The sequence below is a fragment of the Neoarius graeffei genome, chromosome 4, assembly GCF_027579695.1.
Source record: "Neoarius graeffei isolate fNeoGra1 chromosome 4, fNeoGra1.pri, whole genome shotgun sequence".
In the NCBI taxonomy this organism is placed as follows: Eukaryota; Metazoa; Chordata; class Actinopteri; order Siluriformes; family Ariidae; genus Neoarius; species Neoarius graeffei.
In genome coordinates this window covers 26,596,994-26,622,341 of record NC_083572.1, presented here as the reverse complement: position 1 = coordinate 26,622,341, position 25,348 = coordinate 26,596,994, and the positions used below count along the sequence as shown (strand labels likewise).

General features: G+C 47.3%; 1 protein-coding gene across 4 annotated transcripts in view; it reads left to right on the top strand.

The window, feature by feature from the left end:
• The window catches only part of rab22a (RAB22A, member RAS oncogene family), a 205,055-nt gene that overhangs the window by 65,405 nt on the left and 114,302 nt on the right, over positions 1-25,348 (top strand). For 2 of the 4 annotated variants that reach the window (XR_009654510.1, XM_060919073.1), the window contains exon 4: positions 21,430-21,501. The exons of the other annotated variants lie outside the window; for them this stretch is intronic. Coding sequence is in view for 1 of the 2 variants with exons in the window: in XM_060919073.1 (XP_060775056.1) it covers positions 21,430-21,501 (72 nt within the window). In the remaining variant the exon portion in view is untranslated. The remainder of the gene's footprint in view (positions 1-21,429; positions 21,502-25,348) is intronic. 4 annotated transcript variants of the gene reach the window in all.

Here is a 25,348-nt window from a genome sequence, read left to right as displayed (position 1 = left end):
TTTCCTTCCATGCAAAGTATGCCCAACACAATTATGAAGTACAAAAATAAGTCCTAAAGTATACTTTAACGTTTTGTGGTTGAAAAATTACTCACACTGTAAGAAAGAAAGATAGCACGATGATGACACAACTAACACAACACTAGTTTGATGTAAAGCCTTGGTCACAACCAGCCGTATGTGCTCCTACAGCCAGTCTACACGCAAAAAACACAAGAAGCACACGGAGAGCGCGCATGAAACGCATGAGAGCGTGCGTGTGAAAAGCACGAGAGCGTGCGTGTGATGTGCTGATTTTCGAGCCGCAGACCGGCCGCAGAGGTTCTTTGTCATGTCAAACAAACTCTACGCGTGCTTACGTTTTTTTCAGGTTGCAAGACAAACTTACGGCCAACGCGTGTCTTTCTCTGTGAACAAAAAAAACGCAGCGATTTGGGAAACGCCAAAAATCACACGGCCAAAAAATTGTACGTCCGGTTGTGACCTACAGTAGGCTTAACCAAACCACAACACTCTCCGTTACATGCAAAAATAACCACACAGCCTTAGATTAATAAACTTACCCCATCAGAAAGAGAAACGGCGCCTTGCACACACCAATGCCTACGATGGAATGTAATCCTAGAACGGTCCATGTATAATCCGATCATTCAAGTATTCCATTCAATCTGGAAAACGAGGTTGCATTTTTTTTTTGCTAGAAATGGTTATCTCCGATGTAAATACCGTGTGTCTGTTTGTTTCGCGGTGTGTCACCTCCTCTGCGCTCTGTTTAGTAACTCATTCCATAGTGAAATCACACGCCTGTATGCAGTTAAGTAGCCATGCGCTCAGCTCGGATCATACAGCTGATTCGCGGAAAAAAAAAACAAAAGACTTAAATCATCATGTGAATGGCCCATATGGTAATTTACCCACACTCCCCAGCAGGCTACAGTCCTGACAAAAACGAGACAATTTGCAACGACAAATGTATGCTTTTCCAACAAAACAATCTATTATCTGAAATACTGATTGCATTCTTCAAGATCTCAACTTGCACATGATGGAAAAAAACAAAAATCACAAATTTCGAAAAAAAATGCTTCTTTTGCGATTATCTCGGATTCGTTTCGGCCGACATGCGTCCCTGGATTCGGTGAGGGGTCACATATGTTGATGTTTCAATATTCTATTGTGTGTGCAGACACAGCGGCTGGCTGTTGGGACATGGAATGTCACTTTGCTAGGGGGGAAAGAGCCTGAGCTTGTGCGGGAGGTTGAGAGGTACCGGCTAGAGATAGTTGGGCTCACCTCCACGCACAGCTTGGGCTCTGGAACCCAGCTCCTCGAGAGGGGCTGGACTTTCCACTTCTCTGGAGTCACCCATGGTGAGCGGCGGCGGGCTGGTGTGGGCTTGCTTATAGCTCCCCAGCTCAGCCGCCATGTGTTGGAGTTTACCCCAGTGAACGAGAGGGTCGCCTCTCTGCGCCTTTGGATTGGGGAGAGGGCTCTTGCTGTTGTTTGTGCCTATGGGCCAAATAGCAGTATAGAGTATCCGGCCTTCTTGGAGTCCCTGGGAGAGGTACTGAGGGGTGCTCAGACTGGGGACTCCATTGTGCTACTGGGGGACTTCAATGCTCACGTGGGCGACAACAGTGACACCTGGAGGGGCGTGGTTGGGAGGAACGGCCTCCCCGATCTGAACCCGAGTGGTGTTTTGTTATTGGACTTCTGTGCTAGTCACGGTTTGTCCATAACGAACACCATGTTCGAGCATAGGGGTGTCCATAAGTGCACGTGGCACTAGGACACCTTAGGTCGGAGGTCAATGATCGACTTTGTAGTCGTTTCATCTGATCTCCGGCCCTATGTCTTGGACACTCGGGTGAAGAGAGGGGCTGAGCTGTCAACTGATCACCACCTGGTGGTGAGTTAGATCCGCTGGCGGAGGAGGAAGCTGGACAGACCTGGCAGGCCCAAACGTATGGTGAGGGTCTGCTGGGAACGTCTGGCCGAGCACTCTGTCGGGGAGGTCTTTAACTCCCACCTCCGGGAGAGCTTTTCCCAGCTTCCGAGGGAGGCGGGGGACATTGAGTCTGAGTGGACCATGTTCTCTACCTCCATTGTGGACGCAGCTGTTTGGAGCTGTGGCCGCAAGGTCTCCGGTGCCTGTCGTGGCGGCAATCCCCAAACCCGGTGGTGGACACCGGAAGTAAGGGATGCCGTCAAGCTGAAGAAGGAGTCCTATCGGGCCATGTTGACCTCCGGGACTCCTGAGGCAGCTGACGGGTATCGGCAGGCCAGGCGTGCTGCAGCTCGGGCAGTTGCGGAGGCAAAAACTCGGAACTGGGAGGAGTTCGGGGAGGCCATGGAGAAGGACTATCGGTCGGCCTCGAAGAAATTCTGGCAAACCGTCCGGCGCCTCAGGAGGGGGAAGCAATACTCTGCCAACACTGTTTACAGTGCAGGTGGGGAGCTGTTGACCTCGACTGGGGACATTGTCGGGTGGGGAAGGAATACTTTGAGGATCTCCTCAATCCCACCGTCATGTCTTCCACTGAGGAGACTGAGGCTGGTGACTCAGAGGTGGACTCGTCCATTACCCAAGCCGAAGTCACTGAGGTGGTTTGCAAGCTCCTCGGTGGCAAGGCACCGGGGGTGGATGAGATCCGCCCTGAGTATCTCAAGTCTCTGGATGTTGTGGGGCTGTCTTGGTTGACACGCCTCTGCAACATCGCGTGGCGGTCGGGGACAGTGCCTCTGGAGTGGCAGACTGGGGTGGTGGTCCCTCTTTTTAAGAAAGGGGACCGGAGAGTGTGCTCCAATTATAGGGGAATCACACTTCTCAGCCTCCCAGGGAAGGTTTACTCCAGGGTACTGGAGAGGAGAATTCGACCAATAGTCGAACCTCGGATCCAGGAGGAACAATGCGGTTTTCGTCCTGGTCGCGGAACACTGGACCAGCTCTATACCCTTCATAGGGTGCTCGAGGGTTCATGGGAGTTTGCCCAACCAGTCCACATGTGCTTTGTGTATCTGGAGAAGTCATTCGACCGTGTCCCCCGTGGTATTCTGTGGGGGGTGCTTCAGGAGTATGGGGTTCGGGGCTCTTTGCTAAGGGCTGTCCGGTCCCTGTACGAACGGAGTAGGAGTCTGGTTCGCATTGCCGGCAGTAAGTCAGACCTGTTCCCAGTGCATGTTGGACTCCGGCAGGGCTGCCCTTTGTCACCGGTTCTGTTCATAATTTTTATGGACAGAATTTCTAGGCGCAGCCAGGGGCCGGAAGGAATCCTGTTTGGGAACCACAGGATTTCATCTCTGCTTTTTGCGGATGATGTTGTCCTGTTGGCTTCTTCAAACCAGGACCTTCAGCATGCACTGGGGCGGTTTGCAGTCGAGTGTGAAGCGGCTGGGATGAGAATCAGCACCTCCAAGTCCGAGGCCATGGTTCTCGACCGGAAAAGGGTGGCTTGCCCTCTCCAGGTTGGTGGAGAAGTCCTGCCTCAAGTGGAGGAGTTTAAGTATCTCGGGATCTTGTTCACGAGTGAGGGAAGGATGGAGCGTGAGATCGACAGGCGGATCGGTGCAGCCTCCGCAGTGATGCGGTCGCTTTACCGGTCTGTCGTGGTGAAGAAGGAGCTGAGCCAAAAGGTGAAGCTCTCAATTTACCGGTCGATCTACGTTCCGACTCTCACCTATGGTCATGAGCTTTGGGTAATGACCGAAAGAACAAGATCGCGGATACAAGCGGCCGAAATGAGTTTCCTTCGCAGGGTGGCTGGGCGCTCCCTTAGAGATAGGGTGAGAAGCACAGTCACTCGGGAGGAGCTCGGAGTAGAGCCGCTGCTCCTCCACATCGAGAGGAATCAGCTGAGGTTGCTCGGGCATCTTTTTCGGATGCCTCCTGGACGCCTCCCTGGGGAGGTGTTCCAGGCATGTCCCCCCGGGAAGAGGCCCCGGGGAAGACCCAGGACACGCTGGAGGGACTATGTCTCTCGGCTGGCCTGGGAACGCCTCGGTGTTCTTCCCGAGGAGCTGGCCGAGGTGTCTGGGGAAAGGGAAGTTTGGGCTTCCATGCTTAGACTGCTGCCTCCGCGACCTGGTCCCGGAAAAGCAGAAGAAGACGAGACGAGACGAGGTGTGCAGTGTTTCGCTGGACAAACAACGAACGAGCTCAAGTGCACGTACGGCTTAACCAGATCTTGTGCTATAACGTGCGCAGCTGGTAATCAAAATAACTTTCACTTTTCTGTTCTGTTACACTGTTCTGTGTCCAATGTCCAAAATGAAAAGTTACTTTTCAACTGTTCAGCTAAAAAAAGTTAGTAAAATGATTGTGTTGTTAATGATGTGTTTGCAATTTATTTATAATCAAAAACTGATACAGGTGGATGAAAGAGTGATAGTGTGATAAAGTACTATACTAGTACTACTGAGTGATAAGAAGTCCTAGTGAATGCTTGATAAGTAGACAATAATAAATAATTAGGTGTATTTTTCGGCGCGTGCTGTGCGTGCGCACTATGACTCAAAATAATAGTACTGGCAAGAAATAAAAGTTACTTTCACCCCTGAGCATGTGTGACAAAGGTTCAAGATTCAAGAAGTTTGTCATATGCTCAGTGGTAAGATGATGCAGTGAAAATCTTATTTTGCTATTCTCCCTTTAACACAACACACAATTAAAAAAAAAAAAAAGTTAAAAATCTGAGTTAAAAAATAAAGTGCTCTGTGCCTCATGCTACAGATAGAATAACAGCCAGTGGAAGTGATGGAGAGTGGAGGGGGCAGTGTTGAATATATTGTTCAGTAGTCTGATGGCCTGTGGGTAAAAGCTGTTCGTGAGTCGTCTTGTCCTTGATTTTGCACTCCTGATGGCAGAAGAGTGAAGAGACCATGTTGTGGCTGTGTACTGTCCCTAATAATGTTGTTGGCCCTCTTAATTATCCTGGAAGTGTATGTCCTGTAGTGAAGGGAAGACTGTTCCAGACATGAATTGTCCCATTTTAATCACCCACTTCCATTTTTATCACTGGCCTTCCTGTCCTGAACAGCACTGTAAAATCCAATAAGTAAACCTTACTTTAAAAAAAAAACATGGAAACCGATTGCTTTGAAAAATCAGACTAAAGTGGACTGGGAATCTAAAGCTGAGCTTCCAAGCAATTCCTCAGTGTAGTGTATTTACACTACAGCAAATTCCTCTTTAACCTACTGCAAGTATTGCAAGTGAAGTGTACTTTAGTTTTTATTCATAAAACTCATGTTCTGAAGTTGTGGTAACTAATCAATCAATTCCTCAAATTTGGAATATGTAGTAATATTTACTTGAAGAGCAATTTAATCTTACTTGGTGAAACCATGGAAATCGATTGCCTTCAATTTAGCAAGTAAATGCTACTCTTGTAACTTTAAGTCTGTTCTTCACCTCATAATTACAGATGTGCTTCAGATCATAAATACATCCCTAGAGACTGGCATTGTTCCTGTGTCCCTGAAAAAAGCCATTGTAAAGCCCCTACTTAAAAAGAATAATCTGGATGCTTCAGTATTAAACAACTACAGGCCAGTATCAAATCTACCATTCATCGGGAAATCCTTGAAAAAATTGTCTTCAATCAATTAACTGCCTTCTTGATATCAAACAGCTGTTTTGATAACTTTCAGTCAGGATTTTGTGCCAATCATAGCACTGAAACAGCGCTGATTAAAGTTATAAATGTCATACGTCTTAATACTGATGCAGGCAAAACATCGGTCCTGGTGTTACTGGACCTCAGTGCAGCTTTTGATACTGCTGATCACAACATACTGCTATATCGACTTGAACACTTGGTTGGGTTGACTGGTAAAGTTATCAATTGGTTAAAATCATACTTAAAAGATAGAAGCTTCTTTGTTACCATGGGAAACTGTACCTCAACATCAATGTCCTTGACCTGTGGTGTCTCCCAGGGATCGATCCTTGGACCACTACTATTCAACCTTTATATGCTCCCACTTGGACAAATTATCAAGAACAACTCAATTTTGTATCACTGCTATGCAGATGACACCCAAATTTATTTTGCTCTGTCATCTAATGATTATGCCCCCCTTGAATGTCTCTACCAGTGTATCGACCAAATCAACAACTGGATGTCACAAAATTTTCTTCAGTTGAACACAGATAAAACAGAAGTAATTCTGTTTGGGGAAAAAAGATGAAAGACTCAGGATTTAGACTCAGGATTTGTTTAGCTTTAGCTGCCAGTTTGCTATTCGGTCTATGTTGTACCAAATCTTATTCTTTTCCCTTCAGACAGCACTCTGTGATCTGAAACAGCCTGAAAAAGACTAGAGTTTTATTTTCTTTTAATCATATACATGTGAACACTTACCTTTCTTTCTGTAAAGAGAGCTGGCTACTGTTCCTTCAATGTTTCCACTGGAGTTTCGGCCTCCACTATCTCTCGTCTCCTCAAAGAAAAAGTCTGATCCATTTTTGATGCAATTATGGTAGCATTTGGGTTTCTTTTTTTCATTTCTTCAGCAAGCAAACTCCTCACTGCTTCAAGGGTTTCTTCACTCTGTCTCTCTGGTAGTTCAGGTAAGAAAGTGACCTCACATCTTTTGGGCCTTTTGAGGCCTCTTGACACGGTCCCTGGGGTCCCTTTGCCACTGTTTACAGAGACCTCCACACATCCTGCTGTGGCAGCGGGGGCGTGGTCAAGCGCTGGTCTGTGACGGGGGGCGGAGTCAGGGAAAGTAAGTGGCAGAATCACTACACCTGAGAGCAATTAACCTATGTTTGTATGTCTTCCCAGTGACCACGCCCTACTTAAGGAGGGAGAGTGAGAGCAGAGAGGCTCTTCCCGAACCAGATGCCGAGTGTGTTTGTGTCTGCAAAGTGCATACCAATTGTTAGACTGAAAAGTGTGGCAATAAAACGCTCTGTCAACACGATCTCTGTCCTGCCATCTTCTGTGCTCCACCCTTCCACACGAACCGCTACAGTGGTGCCGAAACCCGGGACCTGGAGCACAGACGCCGAACCGCCCCATGGAGTCTTCCCCATTCGCCGACCTGGTCCACGCCCTCGCCACAGCCCAGCAAAGCCAGCACCAGGTGCTAGTCATGCTCCGTAAGGAGCAGAAGCAGCGTTTCGAGGCCCTGGTGTTGGCCCAGCAAGAGGATCGACAGGCGTTCCGGCACCTCCTCGCGTCGGCGGGGACTACTGACACTTCCACCACGGGCCCGTCCCCCCTCACCCTGACCAAGATGGGCCCACAGGATGACCCTGAGGCTTTCATCACGCTCTTTGAGCAAGTCGCGGAGACCTCGGGGTGGCCGATGGATCAGCGCGCGGCGCGCCTCCTCCCCCTGCTAACGGGAGAGGCGCAGCTGGCCGCGCTACAGCTCCCCACCGACCGCCGGCTGGCCTACGCGGACCTTCACCGGGCCATCCTCCAGCGTGTGGGGCGCACTCCTGAACAGCAGCGCCAGTGCTACCGCGCTCTGCGCTTGGAGGAAGTTGGCCAGCCGTTCGCGGTCGGCCAGCAACTCCGGGATGCCTGCTGGCGGTGGCTGAGGGCCGACAATCGCGATGCTGAGGGGATTGTCGACCAGGTGGTACTGGAGCAGTTCGTCGCGCACTTGCCAACAGGAACCGTGGAGTGGGTCCAGTGCCACCGCCTGGCGTCGCTGGATCAGGCCATCGAGCTGGCGGAGGACCATTTGGCGGCTGTTCCGGCGGCAGGACAGCAGACAGCCTCTTCTCTTCTCTCCTCTTCTCTCTCTCTCTCTCTCTCCCCCCCTCCTCCTGTGTCCCGTCCTCACCCTATTCCCCCACCGCGGAGGCGGGGGCCGGCACCACCCCAGCTGGCCCGCCGCACCCGCGGTGCCCTCCTGTTTCTCCGTTCTGTGTCTGTCTCTCCCCCCCACCCCCAGGTGAGTGAGCCCCAGAACACCGGTGCAGAGAGGAAGCCCGGGCCGGTTTGCTGGCGCTGCGGGGAGCCGGGCCACCTCCAACAGCAATGCACGGCAATGGAGGTGGGCGTGGTGGTTCGGATCCCTGACGCGCCAGAGGCCGCCCTCGATCGGGCCGGAGCGTATCGCATATCGGTGAGTATTCAAGGGGATACATATCAGGCGTTGGTGGATTCCGGGTGTAATCAAACCTCAATTCACCAAAGCCTGGTGCAAAACGAGGCATTGGGGGGAGCACAAGGGGTGAAGGTGTTGTGTGTGCACGGGGATGTTCACAGCTACCCTTTGGTGTTGGTCCACATTTTTTTCCGAGGGGAAAAATTCATAGTAAAGGCAGCGGTTAATCCTCGCCTCACCCACTCGATAATTTTAGGGACTGATTGGCCGGGATTCGGGGAGTTGATGAGCCGTTTAGTGGAGAGTGGGTCCTGCCGTACGTCAGCAGGGGGAGGTCCTGGTGTCGCCTTGGCGGGAGCAGCTGTCACAGAGCCGTCTACGTCACCTCCGTGTCAGAGTGAGGAGCCACAGGCTCCTCCTCTCTCTTTTGGGGAATCTCTCGCGGATTTCCCGTTAGAACAGTTGCGAGACGAGACTCTGCGGCATGCGTTTGACCAAGTGAGAGTAATCAATGGTCAAACGCTCCCACCGAACGCCACCGCGTCCTTCCCCCACTTTTCTATTATGAAGGATAGATTATACCGAGTGACGCAGGACACTCAGACGAAAGAGCAAGTCACGCAGCTTTTAATTCCAAAGAGCCATCGGGAATTGGTATTCCAGGCGGCTCACTTTAATCCCATGGCTGGACACTTAGGGCAGGATAAGACACTAGCCCGAATAATGGCCCGATTCTATTGCCCGGGAATTCGTGGCGGTGTTCGTAGGTGGTGTACGGCGTGCCGCGAATGCCAGTTAGTAAATCCAGCGGCCATTCCAAAAGCGCCTTTGCGCCCTTTACTTTTAATCGAGACGCCGTTTGAAAGAGTTGGGATGGATCTCGTCGGGCCATTAGATCGGTCGACACAAGGGTACCGCTTTATATTAGTTCTGGTGGACTATGCAACGCGATACCCAGAAGCAGTGCCTCTGCGCAATATCTCAGCACACAGTATTGCAGAGGCGCTCTTCCACGTTATCTCCTGAGTTGGAATCCTGAAAGAGATTCTGACTGATCAAGGCACCACGTTTATGTCACGGACACTGCGCGAGCTCTATGGGTTATTGGGGATTAAGCCGATCCGCACCAGCGTGTATCACCCACAAACGGACGGTTTAGTTGAACGGTTCAACCGCACCCTCAAGAATATAATTAAAAAAATTCGTAAGTGAGGACGCACGTAATTGGGATAAGTGGCTAGAGCCCTTGCTGTTTTCAGTGCGAGAGGTCCCCCAAGCCTTCACGGGGTTCTCCCTGTTCGAATTATTATATGGGAGTAAGCCGTGCGTCATTCTAGATGTGCTGCGGGAAAATTGGGAGGAGGGACCTTCACAAAGCAAAAACGAAATTCAATATGTTATGGATCTGCGCGCAAAACTCCACACCCTCACCCACCTAACCCAGGAGAATTTGTGGCAGGCCCAAGAACGGCAAACCCGCCTGTACAACAAGGGTTGGAGAGTTCGCACCGGGAGATAAAGTACTCGTACTGTTGCTCACATCAAGCTCCAAATTGGTCGCCAAGTGGCAAGGACCCTTTGAGGTCACACGGCGAGTCGGGGACGTCGACTACGAGGTGAGGCGAACGGACAGGGGTGGGGCGCTACAGATTTACCACCTCAATCTGCTTAAACTCTGGAATGAGGAGGTCCCCGTGGTGTTGGTGTCGGTGGTTCCAGAGAAGGCGGAGCTGGGGCCGGAGGTTCAAAAAGGGGCATTAGCGTCATGTGTCCCTCCGGTCCCCTGTGGAGACCACCTCTCCCCAACCCAACTCGCGGAGGTCGCCCAGTTGCAGACCGAGTTTTCGGATGTGTTCTCGCCCCTGCCCGGTCGCACTGACCTCATAGAGCACCACATTGAGATGCCCCCGGGGGTGGTAGTGCGTAGCCGCCCTTACAGGCTACCCGAACACAAAAAAAAGGTGGTTCGGGAAGAACTCGAGACCATGCTCGAAATGGGCATTGTCGAGGAGTCCCACAGTGACTGGAGCAGCCCGGTGGTCTTGGTACCCAAGGCCGACGGGTCGGTCCGGTTCTGTGCGGACTATAGAAAAGTCAACGCGGTGTCTAAATTTGACGCATACCCAATGCCTCATATTGATGAGTTGCTCGATCGGCTAGGCACGGCTCGCTTTTATTCGACACTGGATTTGACAAAGGGATACTGGCAGATCCCCTTGACTCCACTATCCCGAGAAAAAACGGCCTTTTCCACACCGTTTGGATTACACCAATTCGTCACACTTCCTTTTGGGCTGTTTGGGGCGCCCACTACGTTTCAGCGGCTGATGGACAGGGTCCTCCGCCCCCACACCACTTATGCGGCCGCTTACCTCGATGACATCATCTATAGTAATGACTGGCCGAGGCACCTCGAACATCTGAGGGCCGTCCTTAGGTCACTGAGGCGAGCAGGGCTCACAGCTAACCCAAAGAAGTGTGCGATTGGGCGGGTGGAAGTACGGTATCTGGGCTTCCACTTGGGCAACGGGCAGGTGCGTCCCCAAATTAATAAGACGGCAGCAATTGCGGCCTGCCCGAGGCCCAAGACCAAAAAGGGGGTGAGACAGTTCCTGGGGCTGGCTGGCTATTACCGTAGGTTTATACCTAATTATTCAGACGTCACCAGCCCGCTGATTGATCTGACTAAAAAGGGGGCACCAGATCCGGTCCAGTGGACGGAGCAATGCCAGCGGGCTTTCTTGGAGGTAAAGGCTGCACTGTGTGGGGGGCCACTTTTACACTTCTCTGACTTCTCTCTCCCCTTTATGTTGCAGACAGATGCATCGGACAGAGGGCTGGGGGCTGTTTTGTCCCAGGAGGTGGAGGGGGAGGACCGCCCAGTCTTGTACATCAGCAGGAAGCTGTCGGTGTGTGAGGGGCGCTACAGCACCATAGAGAAAGAGTGCTTGGCGATCAAGTGGGCGGTCCTCGCCTTCCGTTACTACCTGCTGGGACGGCCTTTCACCCTCTGTTCGGACCACGCGCCCCTCCAGTGGCTCCACCACATGAAGGATGCCAACGCGCGGATCACCCTTTGGTATCTGGCACTCCAACCCTTTAATTTCAAGGTGGTCCACAGGCCGGGGGCGCAGATGGTCATGGCGGACTTCCTCTCTCGTCAAGGGTGGGGGGGAGTCGACTGCAGGCCGGACAGCCGCCCGGCCTGAGTCAGGCGGTGGGGGTATGTGGCAGCGGGGGCGTGGTCAAGCGCTGGTCTGTGACGGGGGCGGAGTCAGGGAAGGTAAGTGGCAGAATCACTACACCTGAGAGCAATTAACCTGTGTTTGTGTGTCTTCCCAGTGACCGCGCCCTACTTAAGGAGGGAGAGCGAGAGCAGAGGGGCTCTTCCCGAACCAGACGCTGAGTGTGTGTGTGTGTGTGTGTCTGCAAAGTGCATACCAGTTGTTAGACTGAAAAGTGTGGCAATAAAACGCTCTGTCAACACGATCTCTGTCCTGCCGTCTTCTGTGCTCCACCCTTCCACACGAACCGCTACACCCGCTTTCCGTAATTTTGATCGAAAGTTCCCCATCTTGAAGTAAAGACTATTCTTCCAGCTTGAACAACCATCTGTAGATCCCGCTTTAGTCAGGGCCTCTCCTGCAAGTAATGAGAAATGGTGAAAGACCAGCTCATGAAACTAATGTCGCCACCAAATCGTCACGCTGCCAGACCAGGGCGCAAGAGGTCGGGGGGATGCAAGCTCACGTTAGGGCGGGCGGCCATCCCGACCATCAAACGTCAGGATCTGTCAGTGTTTCAACTGAATGTTGAGGGCCTCACCATCGCCAAACTGGACATCATACGCCACCTTGCCGACTCCCACGAAGTTGCAGCCGTCCTCCTTCAGGAGACACACTGTGAAAAAGCAGACTTCCTCAGGTTGCCCGGGTTCTACCTTGCCGGCTCCATCCTCAGTAGGCAGCATGGGATGGCCACCTTTGTTAGGTCTGACCTCAGCTGGACAGCCACAGGCCAATCCCCACCAGGCTCCAGCCTCGAGTGGATGTCCACGAGGATACAGACAACAATGGTTGTGAATGTGTACAAGCCCCCACCATCAGTTCTGTCCACATCAGACCTCCCGATTGCCCCGGCACCTGCCATCTACGCCGGGGATTTCAACTGCCAGAACACCGATTGGGGTTACACCCATACAACACTAGACGGTGAGACACTGAGTGAGTGGGCCTCCACCGCCAATGCCCGGCTCCTGTTTGCCCCCAAAAAAACCACCAACCTTCTACTCCTCCAGATGGAACACATCCACAGTAATGACCCGATGCCAGAGAGAAGGGTCATTGACAGGTTCCCCCGATCACACCACCGACCATCTGTTATCGGAATTCCATCACTGGTGCAGCCGGTCTCGGGGAAACCTGTCAGGAGGTGGAACTTCCGGAAGGCCAACTGGCATGCATTTGCTGCAGAGACTGAGAGAACATCCACCAGTCTTCTGGATCCAGACACTCCTGATGTAGATGCCGCATACGCGGCCTATTGTGAAGTGCTGATGGGGCAGCGAAAAAATCTATCCCACGAGGCTATAACAAAAACTACATCCCAGGTTGGGACAAAGAGTATAACCACCTTCTGCGAGCCCACTAGCAGGCTGGATCAAGAGCTGAAGTGGATGCAACGGCAACGGCACTTCTTGAGAAGCTGGATGTCACCTGCAGGGCCAGATGGATGGAGGTCGTCGAGTTGATTGACTTCACCCATTCCAGCCGTAAGGTGTGGCAGACCATTAATCAGCTCTCAGGTAGAAGTACAACATCCCCCAAGTGCCCAGTGACAGCAAATGCCATCGCAGCAGAACTCCTAAAAAATGGCCGCTTCCCAGGTGCAGATAAAGACTTTGCCCGCCTAACATCTCGCGAGGTATCCGCCCTCTCTAGGGCGGCCAGTGTTAATGCCAACCTGTCAGGGAAATTTACATCAACCGAGCTCAGGGATGCCATATCCAAACTCAAACAAGGCAAGGCACCAGGCCCCGACAACATCCATCCTGAGTTTGTGATCCACCAGAGCGAAACAACATCTGCCTGGTTGTGCGCATTCTTCTCGGTGTGCCTCCAAAAGTCCAAACTCCCAAGGACATGAAGACGGGCGGCTGTCGTAGCCCTGTTGAAACCCAACAAACCCCCGGATGACCCCAAGGCCTACAGGCCAATCTCGCTGCTCTGCGTTCCTTTTAAAATCTTGGAGAGGATGATTCACAGCCGTATTGAACCTGTAGTAGACCCACAGCTTCTGAGGGAACAGGCTGGTTTCCGTCGGGGCCGGTCAACGGTGGACCAAGTAACCCTGCTCACGCAAGACCTTGAGGACAGCTTACAGGCCAAAGCAAAAGCAGGGGTTGTCCTACTGGACCTGACTGCCGCCTATGACACCATGTGGCACTGCGGACTCCACCTGAAGCTGCTGAGAACCATCCCGGACCGTCATATGGTCAATTTCATTATGGAGATGCCGTCGAACCGCAGCTTCATCCTCCAGACCAGTGACAGCCAGCGTAGCAGGCTCAGGAGGCTAAGAAACTGGGTCCCACAAGGGTCTGTTCTTTCACCAATGCTCTTCAATATATACATCCTTGACCTACCTGCAACAACATCCAGACGGTACGGGTATGCAGACGACCTAGCCATTATGGTGCAATAACCAACATGGAAGGCGGTGGAAGAGGGCCTAAACCAGGACATGGGCATCTTGGCTGCCTACCTTCGCAGCTGGCGCCTGCAGCTCAGCATTGGGAAGATGGTGTTCGCAGCATTCCACCTCTGCAACAAGGAAGCGACAAGGGAGCTGGAGATTTTGGTGAACAGCAAACCCCTGGAGTTCCAACAGGCCCCAAAGTACCTTGGTGTATGCCTGGACAGGACTTTGTCGTATAAACAACATCTCGAGGAAGTGAGGGCCAAAGTAACCTCAAGGGTCTCACTCATCCGTCGCCTCACTGGTACGACCTGGGGTGCCTCCGCAAAGGTATTACGTATCTCCACACAAGCCCTCGTCTTTTCTGCTGCCGAGTACTGTGCCCCAACCTGGAGCAGAAGCCCACACGCCAAGATGGTGGATGCGGCCATTAGCAACGCCCTGAGGATCATAACTGGCTGCTTGAAACCCACCCCCATGTCCTACCTGCCAGTCCTAGCAGGAATTGCGCCAGCCAGCCTACGGCGAGAGGCTGCCACCCTCGCCCTGGCAAGGAAAGCCCAGGAATATGATTGGCACCTCCTCCATAACACCACAACCATGGCAACACCTCCAAGCAGACTCAAGTCCCGCCACCCATACAACTTGGCGGCCCAAGAGATGCTCACTTCTATCCCGTAGGACCTGTCAACTAAAGCCTGGCTGGTGGCGGCATGGAAGCAGGAATGGGAGTTGGCAGGTCAGACATGTATACACCACTACATCCACAGGGTTCCCGCGGGGTTTTAAAAGGTAGTTAATTAAAATAGGCTAAATTATGGCCAGTAAAAAGTAGTAAAAGGTAGTAAACATAATCTGATGTGGTAGTACATTTTTTTGACCCCCATCCAACTGGGCCTATGTGTTTTCTAATTCGTTTAATTAACCTGCATGCCATAATATCCATAAATTACTACATTTGGGCGAATTTATTTTTATGTATCGAGGAGGACCGCAGTGAGGAGTTGGTGGCGCATGCGCATTGAATTCCAATAACGGTCAAATCCAGTATAAATTTATACCAGAGATTGTTTAGTACGAGACTGACTTTGTTTATACGGCTCTAGTCGAATCTATCTGTTGACCCGACTGGCGACATCTGCACGAGAATTAAACAATGGGGAAATGCAAATTTTCAGACCTCTGGCTGGAGGAACCTGATTTTAAAGACTGGCTAAAGGCGGTAGATGGCAATCGGCGAGAGGCATTCTGCATATTTTGTTTGTTTGTTTGTTTATTTAGTAAACCAATGTATATACATAATATAATAAATACAATATGGAAAATATACACTAGTTGTACATGGATAACGCAAGAAAGTTTAAAACTTATTTCCATTGCGGTCCATATGAGTGATGACATAATGGCGGGTAAATACTAATTATACATTAATCACATATAATTATCACATATACATACTAAGTTAATTAATACTGAGTATATATAAAAATTTAATAAAAAAAAGTAATAATAATTATAATAAAACGAGAATCTTAATACATAGTAATTATTTTACAGGTTATACACCATAAAGTTGCAATCGTAGGTATGAAAAAAAAAATTTAAAATACTATGTATAGAGGAAAGGATTTGATCCTTGATTGTGTAGACAAGTGACTAGATGCTTTTTTACTTCCTTTTTAAAACTAAATTTGTTGGAATGAGACTTAATATGGGCGGGGAGGTTATTCCATAAAACAGAACCAGTGAATTTCTTGCATAGTGTGCAAGAAAACTATTAGCATTACCTGGATGGGAGTGAAGGCTATTAGGTCCCACATGGAATTGAATATCCACCAGGGAAGGATGCGTGGACAAAATAGACAGCTACCGTTGTCGTTGTTTTGCTGAGGCACTTACTGTGTGCCTGGTGCGTTGTGTGGGTGTGTGTGTGCCTGGTGCGTTGTGTGGGTGTGCCTGGTGCGCTGTGTGTGTGTGCCTGGTGCGCTGTGTGTGTGTGCCTGGTGCGCTGTGTGTGTGTGTGCCTGGTGCACTGTGTGTGTGTGCCTGGTGCGCTGTGTGTGCACCGTTTGAGGCATCCAAAATGTGATGAGCAAATCTGTTGTGTGTGTGTGCCTGGTGCATTGTGGGTGTGGGTGTGCCTGGTGCGTTGTGTGGGTGTGCCTGGTGCGCTGTGTGTGTGTGTGCCTGGTGCACTGTGTGTGTGTGCCTGATGGAACACTGTCACTGGTTTACTAGCTTGGCCAATGTCTGCCTGAGAGTGCCATTTGGATAAATGGACTTTGAGTGCATTAAATGACTGAAAAGTTCATAAACAATCCATGTGAAGACAAGGTATTGGTTGTTGCTGAGTAAACCCGGCATATCTTAGACGATAATGCTTAAATAACTGACCTCTTTTGTCTGACGAAAAAATGCAATGCTTACATTTCCACTGCATGCTTACACCATCTTCTAAATTCGTAGCTAACCTTAACTTTGTTTCCGAATTCACTACCTCATGCTTTTAAATTCTAAATTAGCTGCCAACTTTGAATTAGACAGTAATTTACTACTAGTTAAAGTCACACGTTAATTTAACCAATTGTTAATGTTAAGATGTCTTACAAATTATTTCCCTATGATTGTGACACATGTGTGGTGTGGTGTGGTGGGGGGGAAGGGGGGCCACTGATTGACAGCTCTTTAGAACCAAAAACATGCCCGGGCAAATTCTAACAGTTGACCAATCTTTACAGCTTACCACAAAGGCTTCTGAAAGGAAGAGGTCTGATGTTTATTTTTTATCTTCTAAATGCTTTCAACAGCGATTCTTCAGAAGAGCAAAATGAAGAGGCGAAAATTGAAATCACACCCCTCCAGTGCAGTAACGTCTTCTCAGTCACATGCACAGACTACTACTTCAAATTTCTTCGTCTTCTTCCCTGCAGATATGAACGCAATGGTGCCTCCTAATGGTAGAAATATGTCACTGTTGAGGTTACTTGTCTCAGACAAGTTGACCTCAGTCTTGTTATGAAGTAACATGCTTTTTTTTCGCCCTGGAAGTCACTGTTACTTTACCCAAATCATTAAGATGCACACATTTTTTGCTGAAAGTAAAGTAAACAAGGTTAATGCAAGTTCACACAAGTGTTAGATTTTACAGTGTATGATTTGAGCTGGTGATGACACACACAACTGTACATCTGTAAATTTGCTGAGGATTTTGGTTGACATGCCAAATTTCCTCAGCCTTCTCAAGAAGTACAATCTCTGCTGTGATTTCTTTACAAGCTTGGCAAGTGTTATGAGACCTGCTGAGGTCCTCACTGTTTTATGTTCCATGGAATCTAAAGGCTTTCACGCTCTCTGCCTCTGTCTCATTGATGGAAATTGGGGTGTGCTGATCCTTCCTCCTCCTCCTAGGATCAATAATCATCTCTTTGGTCTCATCAGCATTTTTAAAGAGAGATTGTTTTTCTGATACAAGATCACCAGTCCTGCCACCTCTCTTCTGTATTCTGTCTCCTCTCCCCCCTTGATCAATCCAATGACTGTGGTGTCATCTGCAAACTTTATGATGCTGGTGCTAGTCTGGGAGGCCACGCAGTCATGGGTAAAGAGGGTATACCGCAACAGACTCAGGGTCCCTGTTCTCACAATTCTGATGCCTGAGGTCTGGTTTCCAATGCTGACAGACAGACTCTAGTTATTCAGAAAGTTCAGCACCCAGTTGCAGAGGGAAGGTGATGGTCCAAGGGTGAAGAGCTTTTCAAAAAGTCTGTGTGTGGTACGACTGTATTAAATGGTGAGCTGTAATCAATGAATAACATCCTCACATATGTCTTTATCCTCTAAATGCGTGAGGGCTATATGGATAGCAGCATTGACATCAGTGGACTGGTTCTATCAATATGCAAATTGTAGAGGGTCCAAGTTGGCTGGGATGGTCCTTTTTTTATGTAGGTGTTTTATGTACTAACCTTTCAAAACACTTCATGGCAATTGGGGATTGTGCAACAGGATGATGGTCATTCAAGCAGCTTACAGTGTTTTTCTTTGGGAGGGGCTTGATAGTGGTGGTCTTGTCACAATAGTGGCGAGTGGGCACTGAGGCCTGGGTGAGGGACAGGTTAAATATGTCCGTGAACACATCAGCCAACTCCGACGAACAAACCCTGAGTGCCCGCCCAGGGATGTTACATGTAACATAACACTTTTTTTTTTAATTGTATGGGAACTGAGGATACTAATTGTTGCAGTTTTGCAGTTGGAATTTTTGTCCATTCTTGCTTGATGCAAGACTTCAGCTGCTCAACAGTTTGTGGTTGCTGTTGTCTCATTCCCCTCTTCATGATGTGCCATACATTCTCAATAGGAGACAGATCTGAATTGGCAGCAGGCCAGTCAAGCACTCCCAAGCTCATGTGGCTATATTTGTCACATTAGCATGATGTTTCTCAGGCAGTGCCACCTGAGGGCTCGAAGGTTCATGCACGTTCAACAATGGTTTCCGACCTTGCCCTTTATGCAATGAAATATCACTGAATCCTTTCACAATACACTGCAACCCTGCTATAACAAATTCCTTGGGGGATGTCCAAATAGTTCGTTATACTGAAATATCACACCAAACACTCGTTCTTCCATAAAACAAGACCAACTGTGTAATTTTTTTCTCTCCGTGCTTTCACGGAAGGCGATCGCATTTTCTGCTCTCCCTCTCCCTCCTTTTTTCCCTGCTTGTGCTTCTGTGTCTTGTCTCGTCTGCTGTACTTTTTGAAGAGACTCTCCCTGCATTACTTTCTAAACTAAAAAAAGCATGGAATTGACACAGTTTTCTTGACGAGAAGCCTGGGTTCGGGGGAACCCGTCTGTCCTGCCAGAACGTTTGCGGCTAGTTACACGATGGACGCGTGGGAGTGGTGGCGGGTCGTGTGCCTGGCGATTCTTTCTGTGGAGGACATTGAAGATATCTACCTATTCGGAACCATGATTACAGGACTTTTGCTGATTGGATTAGGCATTGCCCTGGTATATCGAGGAAATCAGACAATGGTGACAGCTGTTCAAAGCCCCACAAAGCTGCCCAATATGATTGGAGTGGTGGGCAAAGCTGTTGGCACTCGGACTGTGGACATTCAGAACTTTAACCACAAAATGGTTGTTATCTCGGAGCAGCTTTCAGCTTTGCAAGGAATACATTTTTCGGAGATCAATTTGAATAGAATGGACGGAATGGACAGATATGGATGAGCGGTGTGGACGTGCAAAGACGTGCAAAGACGTGCAAAAATTTATATCTTATCGACATTCGGCTCCCTGAGACAGCACTGGCCTCGGTTCAGGCCGTTGCTGAGGCAACATTTCCCCCTGAAGGTCACTGCCGGGAGACACTCTCGCATTCCTCGCATTCCTTCTCTAACTTTCCGCAGTCGCCAATTTTACCCCCAGTGTGACAAGCAGGTGCGTGACCATGGCTGCAGGAGCGGAAGGCTGCTTGCTTGCTTGTGCTGGATTACCTCCTCCCCTCACCCCCTTACCCCCTACCCCTAATTTCCCCCCCTCAAGTCCCATGTTGTACTTGTGTTGTTGTGTGCTTATGTGCAAAGGTTTTTTAAATGTTCCCACACTGTACTCCTGACAGGGGGGGGGTGTTCTTTTTTATAGTGGGGGGGGGGTGTTCTTTTTTCCTTATCTCTCCTCATGTTGTGTTTCCTTTTTATCTTCATCCCTGTCTTCCTGTCCTGTCTACCCTATGTCAATTGTATGTTGTATATGTACGGACAGGTTGACGGCTAATTTCGCTGGTACATGTGACTAGTGACAATAAAGGGCATCATCATCATCATCATAATTTATATTTATGCTTAATTCACTTACATATTTATGAAGTAAAGGAAAGAAGTCACACTTGCCATCATTTGCTTGCCACATCTTTCTTTTCAGCCCATCATGTTGTGGACGAAGTCTTGGAGCTCCTTCTCTTTTGCTTTAAAAGTTGAAATTGAATTTTTCAGGATATCATATTCTTAAGACAAATTTGTTGCTTTTTCACCATGCTTTAGACAGTCCAGGATATGAAGTTTGCCTTTTGATGGAGAGTATCTTACAGAAAAACTATCAGAAAACAAATGTCATGTAATGGAGGCGAAAGGCGGATGTAATTGCAGGATGAGTGTTTGTTTAAAAATGAGCAGGCAAACAGTTAAAAAATGTAAGACAGGCAGGGTTGTGGAATGGGCAATAGTTAAGTGAGGCACAAACAGAATCTCATCACATCTCATCTCATTATCTCTAGCCGCTTTATCCTGTTCTACAGGGTCGCAGGCAAGATGGAGCCTATCCCAGCTGACTACGGGCGAAAACAAACTGAATATCAGAGGTAATTGCAAAGTCCAAAATACAAAAGCAAGTCAAAACAAGTGTTGCCAGGCAAAACAAACCTCGCCCGGTAGGACTTATGATGAATATGAAGGAAGATATCGTGAAAAAATGATTTTGACCTTTTTGGTGACCTTGATTTTGACCTTGTGTGTGAACATACTTGGCCAATAAACATGGTTCTGATTCTTTGCTGCTCTCAGCCAATCAGAACACATACTGCTCTCACACTGTACTGCGCAATTGTTACACTCTTACATTCTTATAGCATGATGACATAGTGGCTACTGCCTCTATATGAGAGAGGCAGTAGCTACAAAAACCTTGACCGGATGACCCCCAAAAATTTTGGAGGTTTTATTTGAGACCAATGCACATCTATCCTGAAAGTTTCATGAAGATTGGTCCAGCCATTTTCCCGTGACATCATTAACAAAGAAACAAACAAAGAGACCCGACTGAAAACAATACCTCGCCCCCTGGTGGACTCTGTCCTGGGCAAGGTAACCAGTTAAAGCAATATCCAGAACAAGGGCTCGGTAATGTGAGATACTAGGTCCAACACACATACTTCGCAAAGTTTGTGTGTTTAGAGAGTTCTTATAAGCATGTGCTGTGATTGCGCTCTAGTCTGGAACAGGTGCAGGGTAATTAGTTCTAATGGCACTGTGCACATATTGGCAGAGGATTTTGGCTTCATTCCCATAGAATGGAAATGCATGAAGACACACCATCCATCTTTTTTACAGTTATTAATTAATACTAATAAAAATTGTTACAGCTCACACTGGCAGTTATGTAATTAAATTTCACAAGCTTCACAATAACAAGCCACAACTTGATACCTTTTGATTTGAACTTACTTGATTCATGCATCTTTTCATGTAATACATGAGCATGCAAAACTATACATCATGTCAACTATTAATTCTGAAAATTCTTTCAAATAAATGTTTACAGATAGAAACACAAATTATGCAGTAATCAATGCAGGCATGATCAACCAACAGAGTCTGATGTAGCTTAACCAATAGATATGTGGAGAAGTTGTAACATGTCTGACAGGCCCCTCATTAACATATAGATAAGAAAATACAGACATTAATTGGGTAGAGAATAAAATACAGAATAAAAGAATAGATACCTTTTTAAATTCCTGAATTATACTGAACTTAAAACCTTCAGTTTTTCATTCATAATATTTCTTTTAATGAGGCATTTACCCCAGGAATGCAATGATGGACATGGATCACTTGCTCACTCGAAACACTAATTATCTGTTTTTCTTTATACCCATAGTTTCGTGCCCTTGCTCCCATGTACTACAGAGGCTCAGCTGCAGCCATCATTGTTTATGACATTACAGAAGAGGTACTGAACCATTTCTTAACATTTTATTAGTAAAGATATCTGGACTGAAAACCTCTGTAGCCCATTTATTAAATGCATGTAATATAATTGTGTGTGAGCTTAGAATGCAGATTGGATGTCCATTAAATGTTTTACTACTAAATGTTTTATTGAATATTTCATTCTCAGAACATTAGGTATTATAATGGGTTTAGTTAGTAACCATTCATCTTTTGCTTTCAGGCCATACTGTATTTCAGTACTGAAACTCCTATTTGTCTATGTATCGATATACACTCAGCATTCACTTATTAATAACACTTGTACACATGCACAATTATGCTGTTATCTAATCAGTCACTCGTGGCAGCAGCTCAATGCGAAAATATCATGCATATACAGGTCAAGAGCTTCAGGTAATGTTCACATCAAAAGTCAGAATGAAGAAAGTGTCTTACTTTACTTTACCCGGCCACTGCTACCTCTACGGGGGTGTCGCAGGGAGATGGAGTAGACGGTCTTGTGCTAAACGTTTCGCCTGTTGGGGTGTCAGGCCAATGGTGCACAGAGTCTCTGTCACACCATCAATCCAGCAGCGTCATGGTCGTCCTCTAGCTCTCCGGCCTGACCCTCTGGTGTTGTAGGCTCTCGGGACTGGTTGGGTAGGTGACATTCTGATGAGGTGTCCAAACCATTTGATCTGTTGGTGTGCAATGTAATTCTGGATGTTTGTGGCACCAACCATTCCTCTAATCACTTCATTCCTGATCTTATCTCTTCTGGTTTTCCCTACTGTTCTTTGTAGGCACCTCATCTCACATGTCGTGAGTTTCCTCTGTTGGACTTTGTTGAGAGTCCAGGTCTGGCACTGATAGGTAAGGGTGGGGATGAAGATGGTGTTGATTAGGCTTGCTTTTGTGTCCATGGGTATGTTCAGATGCCTGAGAAGAAAGTGTGATCTCTGTAAATTGGCATGGATGTTGGAACCAGAAGGGCTGATTTGAATTTTTCATAAACTTCTCATCTCCTTGGATTTTCACACACAACAGTCTCTAGAGTTTACACAAACTGGTGCGAAAAACAAAAAAAAGCATTGTGAGCGGAGGGTCTGCAGAATTGTTGTTGAGAGAAAATAGAGGAGAATGACTATAATGGTTTAAGCTGCCAGGAAGTCTATAATAACTCAAACGAGCAGTCTTTACAACCCTCGCACCATTCTTTGTAAATTCTAGTGATTGTGTGTCATACATGTCAACCTTTGGTCAATCAAACCTGTATAACCAACCTCCAAAATCCATATTTCCCTTATAAAATCCATATAAGGTGCAAATTAAAATAATTTACCTAAAATTTGAATGATAATTAACAATGATATATCCCAGTTAATTTTTATTCAATGTTAATAACAATAAACCTTCAGAATGAATACAAAGCTCCAATGTTTGACAAAAACACAAAGTGTTATCAGCGTAGTTACGAAGGAAATACTTCGTTGTTTGGAGACAGGTTTCACCGAGCGGCTATTATGCACGAGACTTCATATTAGCCACAAAGTCAGGAAAATCTGTTCATAAAATTATGTTATAATGACCAAATACAATGAAAAGTATTTTTCCAGTCTCACCTGTGAAAGGTAATCCCATGTGATCTCGTTTGGACGGTAAACCTGTTGGTACAGTTAAACGCAGCACATGAATGAGGCATCTTTATTCTCGGCTACTGTCTAGACGCTATACCAGAGACAGTTGAAGAATCTCCACTTTGCCACATCCAATATGGCGGCGAGGATGACGTATGATTCTACGCAGAAGGCGGCATCTATGTTTATATGTCTATGACTTCACGGTTGGCGGGATTCTCGCAATGCGGTGTGCGCATGATCAAAAGTGGAACGAAGTCTCGCTACCACAAGATAACGTGCAATTTCATAAGACTCTTTACTGGCTGTCTGTGGTGTACAGTACGTTTGTAAATGTTATGCGCTCTTTTATCATCGTGGGAATTGATTATAGCTCTAAATAAATATTGAAGTTTTTTTAAAGAATCCGTATAACTTTATTTATACGCCCGTATACTATGTTTATTGAATCAAATCCGTATAAAATACGGACATTCCGTATAGGTTGACATGTATGGTGTGTGTGTGTGTGTGTGTGTGTGTGTGTGTGAGAGAGAGAGAGAGAGAGAAAATCTCAGTTAATCAGCACTATCTAAAATACTCAAACCAGACCGTCTGGCACCAATGACCATGCTACGATTTGTGACATAGAGATCACATTTTCACATTCAAAATTCCCATTCTGATGTTTGATGTGAATATTAACTGATACCTGTATCTGCATGACTTTATGCATTGTGCTGCTGCATGATCGACTGATTTGAATAACTGCATAAATGAGCAGGTGTACAGTGGTTCCTATTAAAGTGACCAGTCTATGTAATGTGATTATATATATTATGGTTAGTTTGTGGACACATGACCATTACACCCATGTGTGGGCTTTCCCCAAACCATTGCTACAAAGTAGGAGGCACAAAATTCTCTAGAATGTCTTTTTATGTGTAGTATTAAAAATTTCCATTCACTGAAAATTAGGGGCCTGGCCTGTGTCCAAAGCAAGCTCCATAAAGATGTTTGACAAGGTTGGTGTGGAAGAATTCAAGTGGGCTGACCTTAAACCCACTGAACACCATTCGCATGAATTGAGTTGGCAGTGTACCCCAGGCCTACTAACCAGACATCAGCCTGACCTCACTAATGCGCTTGTGGCTGAATGAGCAAATCCCCACACTCATGATTTTAAAATCTACCTGAAAGCCTTTCTAGACATGTGAAGTTATATCAGCTAAGGGACTACTAAATCTGGACTGGGATGTTATTTTAATAAGTGTCAAACTTTTGGCCAGATTTTGTGTGCGCGCAAATGTACTGTGTATAGTGTCCCAAAAGTCTTCATACACAGGGAAAATTTGCTTTTTAGCAAAATATATTCCAAAAAATTTCACACTTCTTTTCCCCCCAGATATCCTTCAAGGGTGCCCTTTAAAAAAAATAGTTCTTAGGTCTTTACATAACTCCTCCATTTTCACAGGCTCAAAATTAATTGGACAAACTAATATAAGCATTGTTTTTAGCACTTGGATGCAAGTCCTTTGCAGTCAATGACAGTCTGAAGTCCATTGACGTCAAATACTGAGTTTCCTCCCCTGAGATGCTTTGCCAAAACATTCCCGCAGCCGCCTTCATTTGCTGCTTGTTTGTGGGTCTTTCTGCCTCCAGTTTTGTCTTCAGTAAGTGATGCATGCTCAACTGGATTGACTGACTCAGCCATTTAAGAATATTCCAATTCTTTTGCATAAGAAGCTCTTGGGTTGATGAAGGCGTCTTTTTATTGCAGTCTTTGACAACGATAGGCCTACCTCCTCAAGTGTTCTTGACTTGTCAAGATGTTGTAAAGGGGCTTTTTTTCACTAAGAAAAGAATTCTACAATCATCCACTTGAGTTTTCTTCTGTGGTCTTCCAGGCCTTTTGGTGTTGCTGAGCTCACCAGTGCATTCCCTTTTTTTTTAAGGAGGTACCAAATTGTTTATTTGGCCACTCCTAAAGTTTCTCCGATCTGTTTGATGGGTCGGTTTTGTTTTTTTCAGCCTAATGATGGCCTCCTTCGCTTGCATTGACACCTCTTTGGACTGCATATTGAGAGGTCCCATGAACAGCTGCCAAATGCCAGTTCAACACTTGTAATCAAGTAAAGATGATTTATCTCTAACTTGTAATGAAATAATGAAGAAACAAGCCATGAAACAGCTTATCAGGCAGTTGTCCAATTACTTTTGAGCCTCTAAAAACTGAGGGATTGGGTGTTT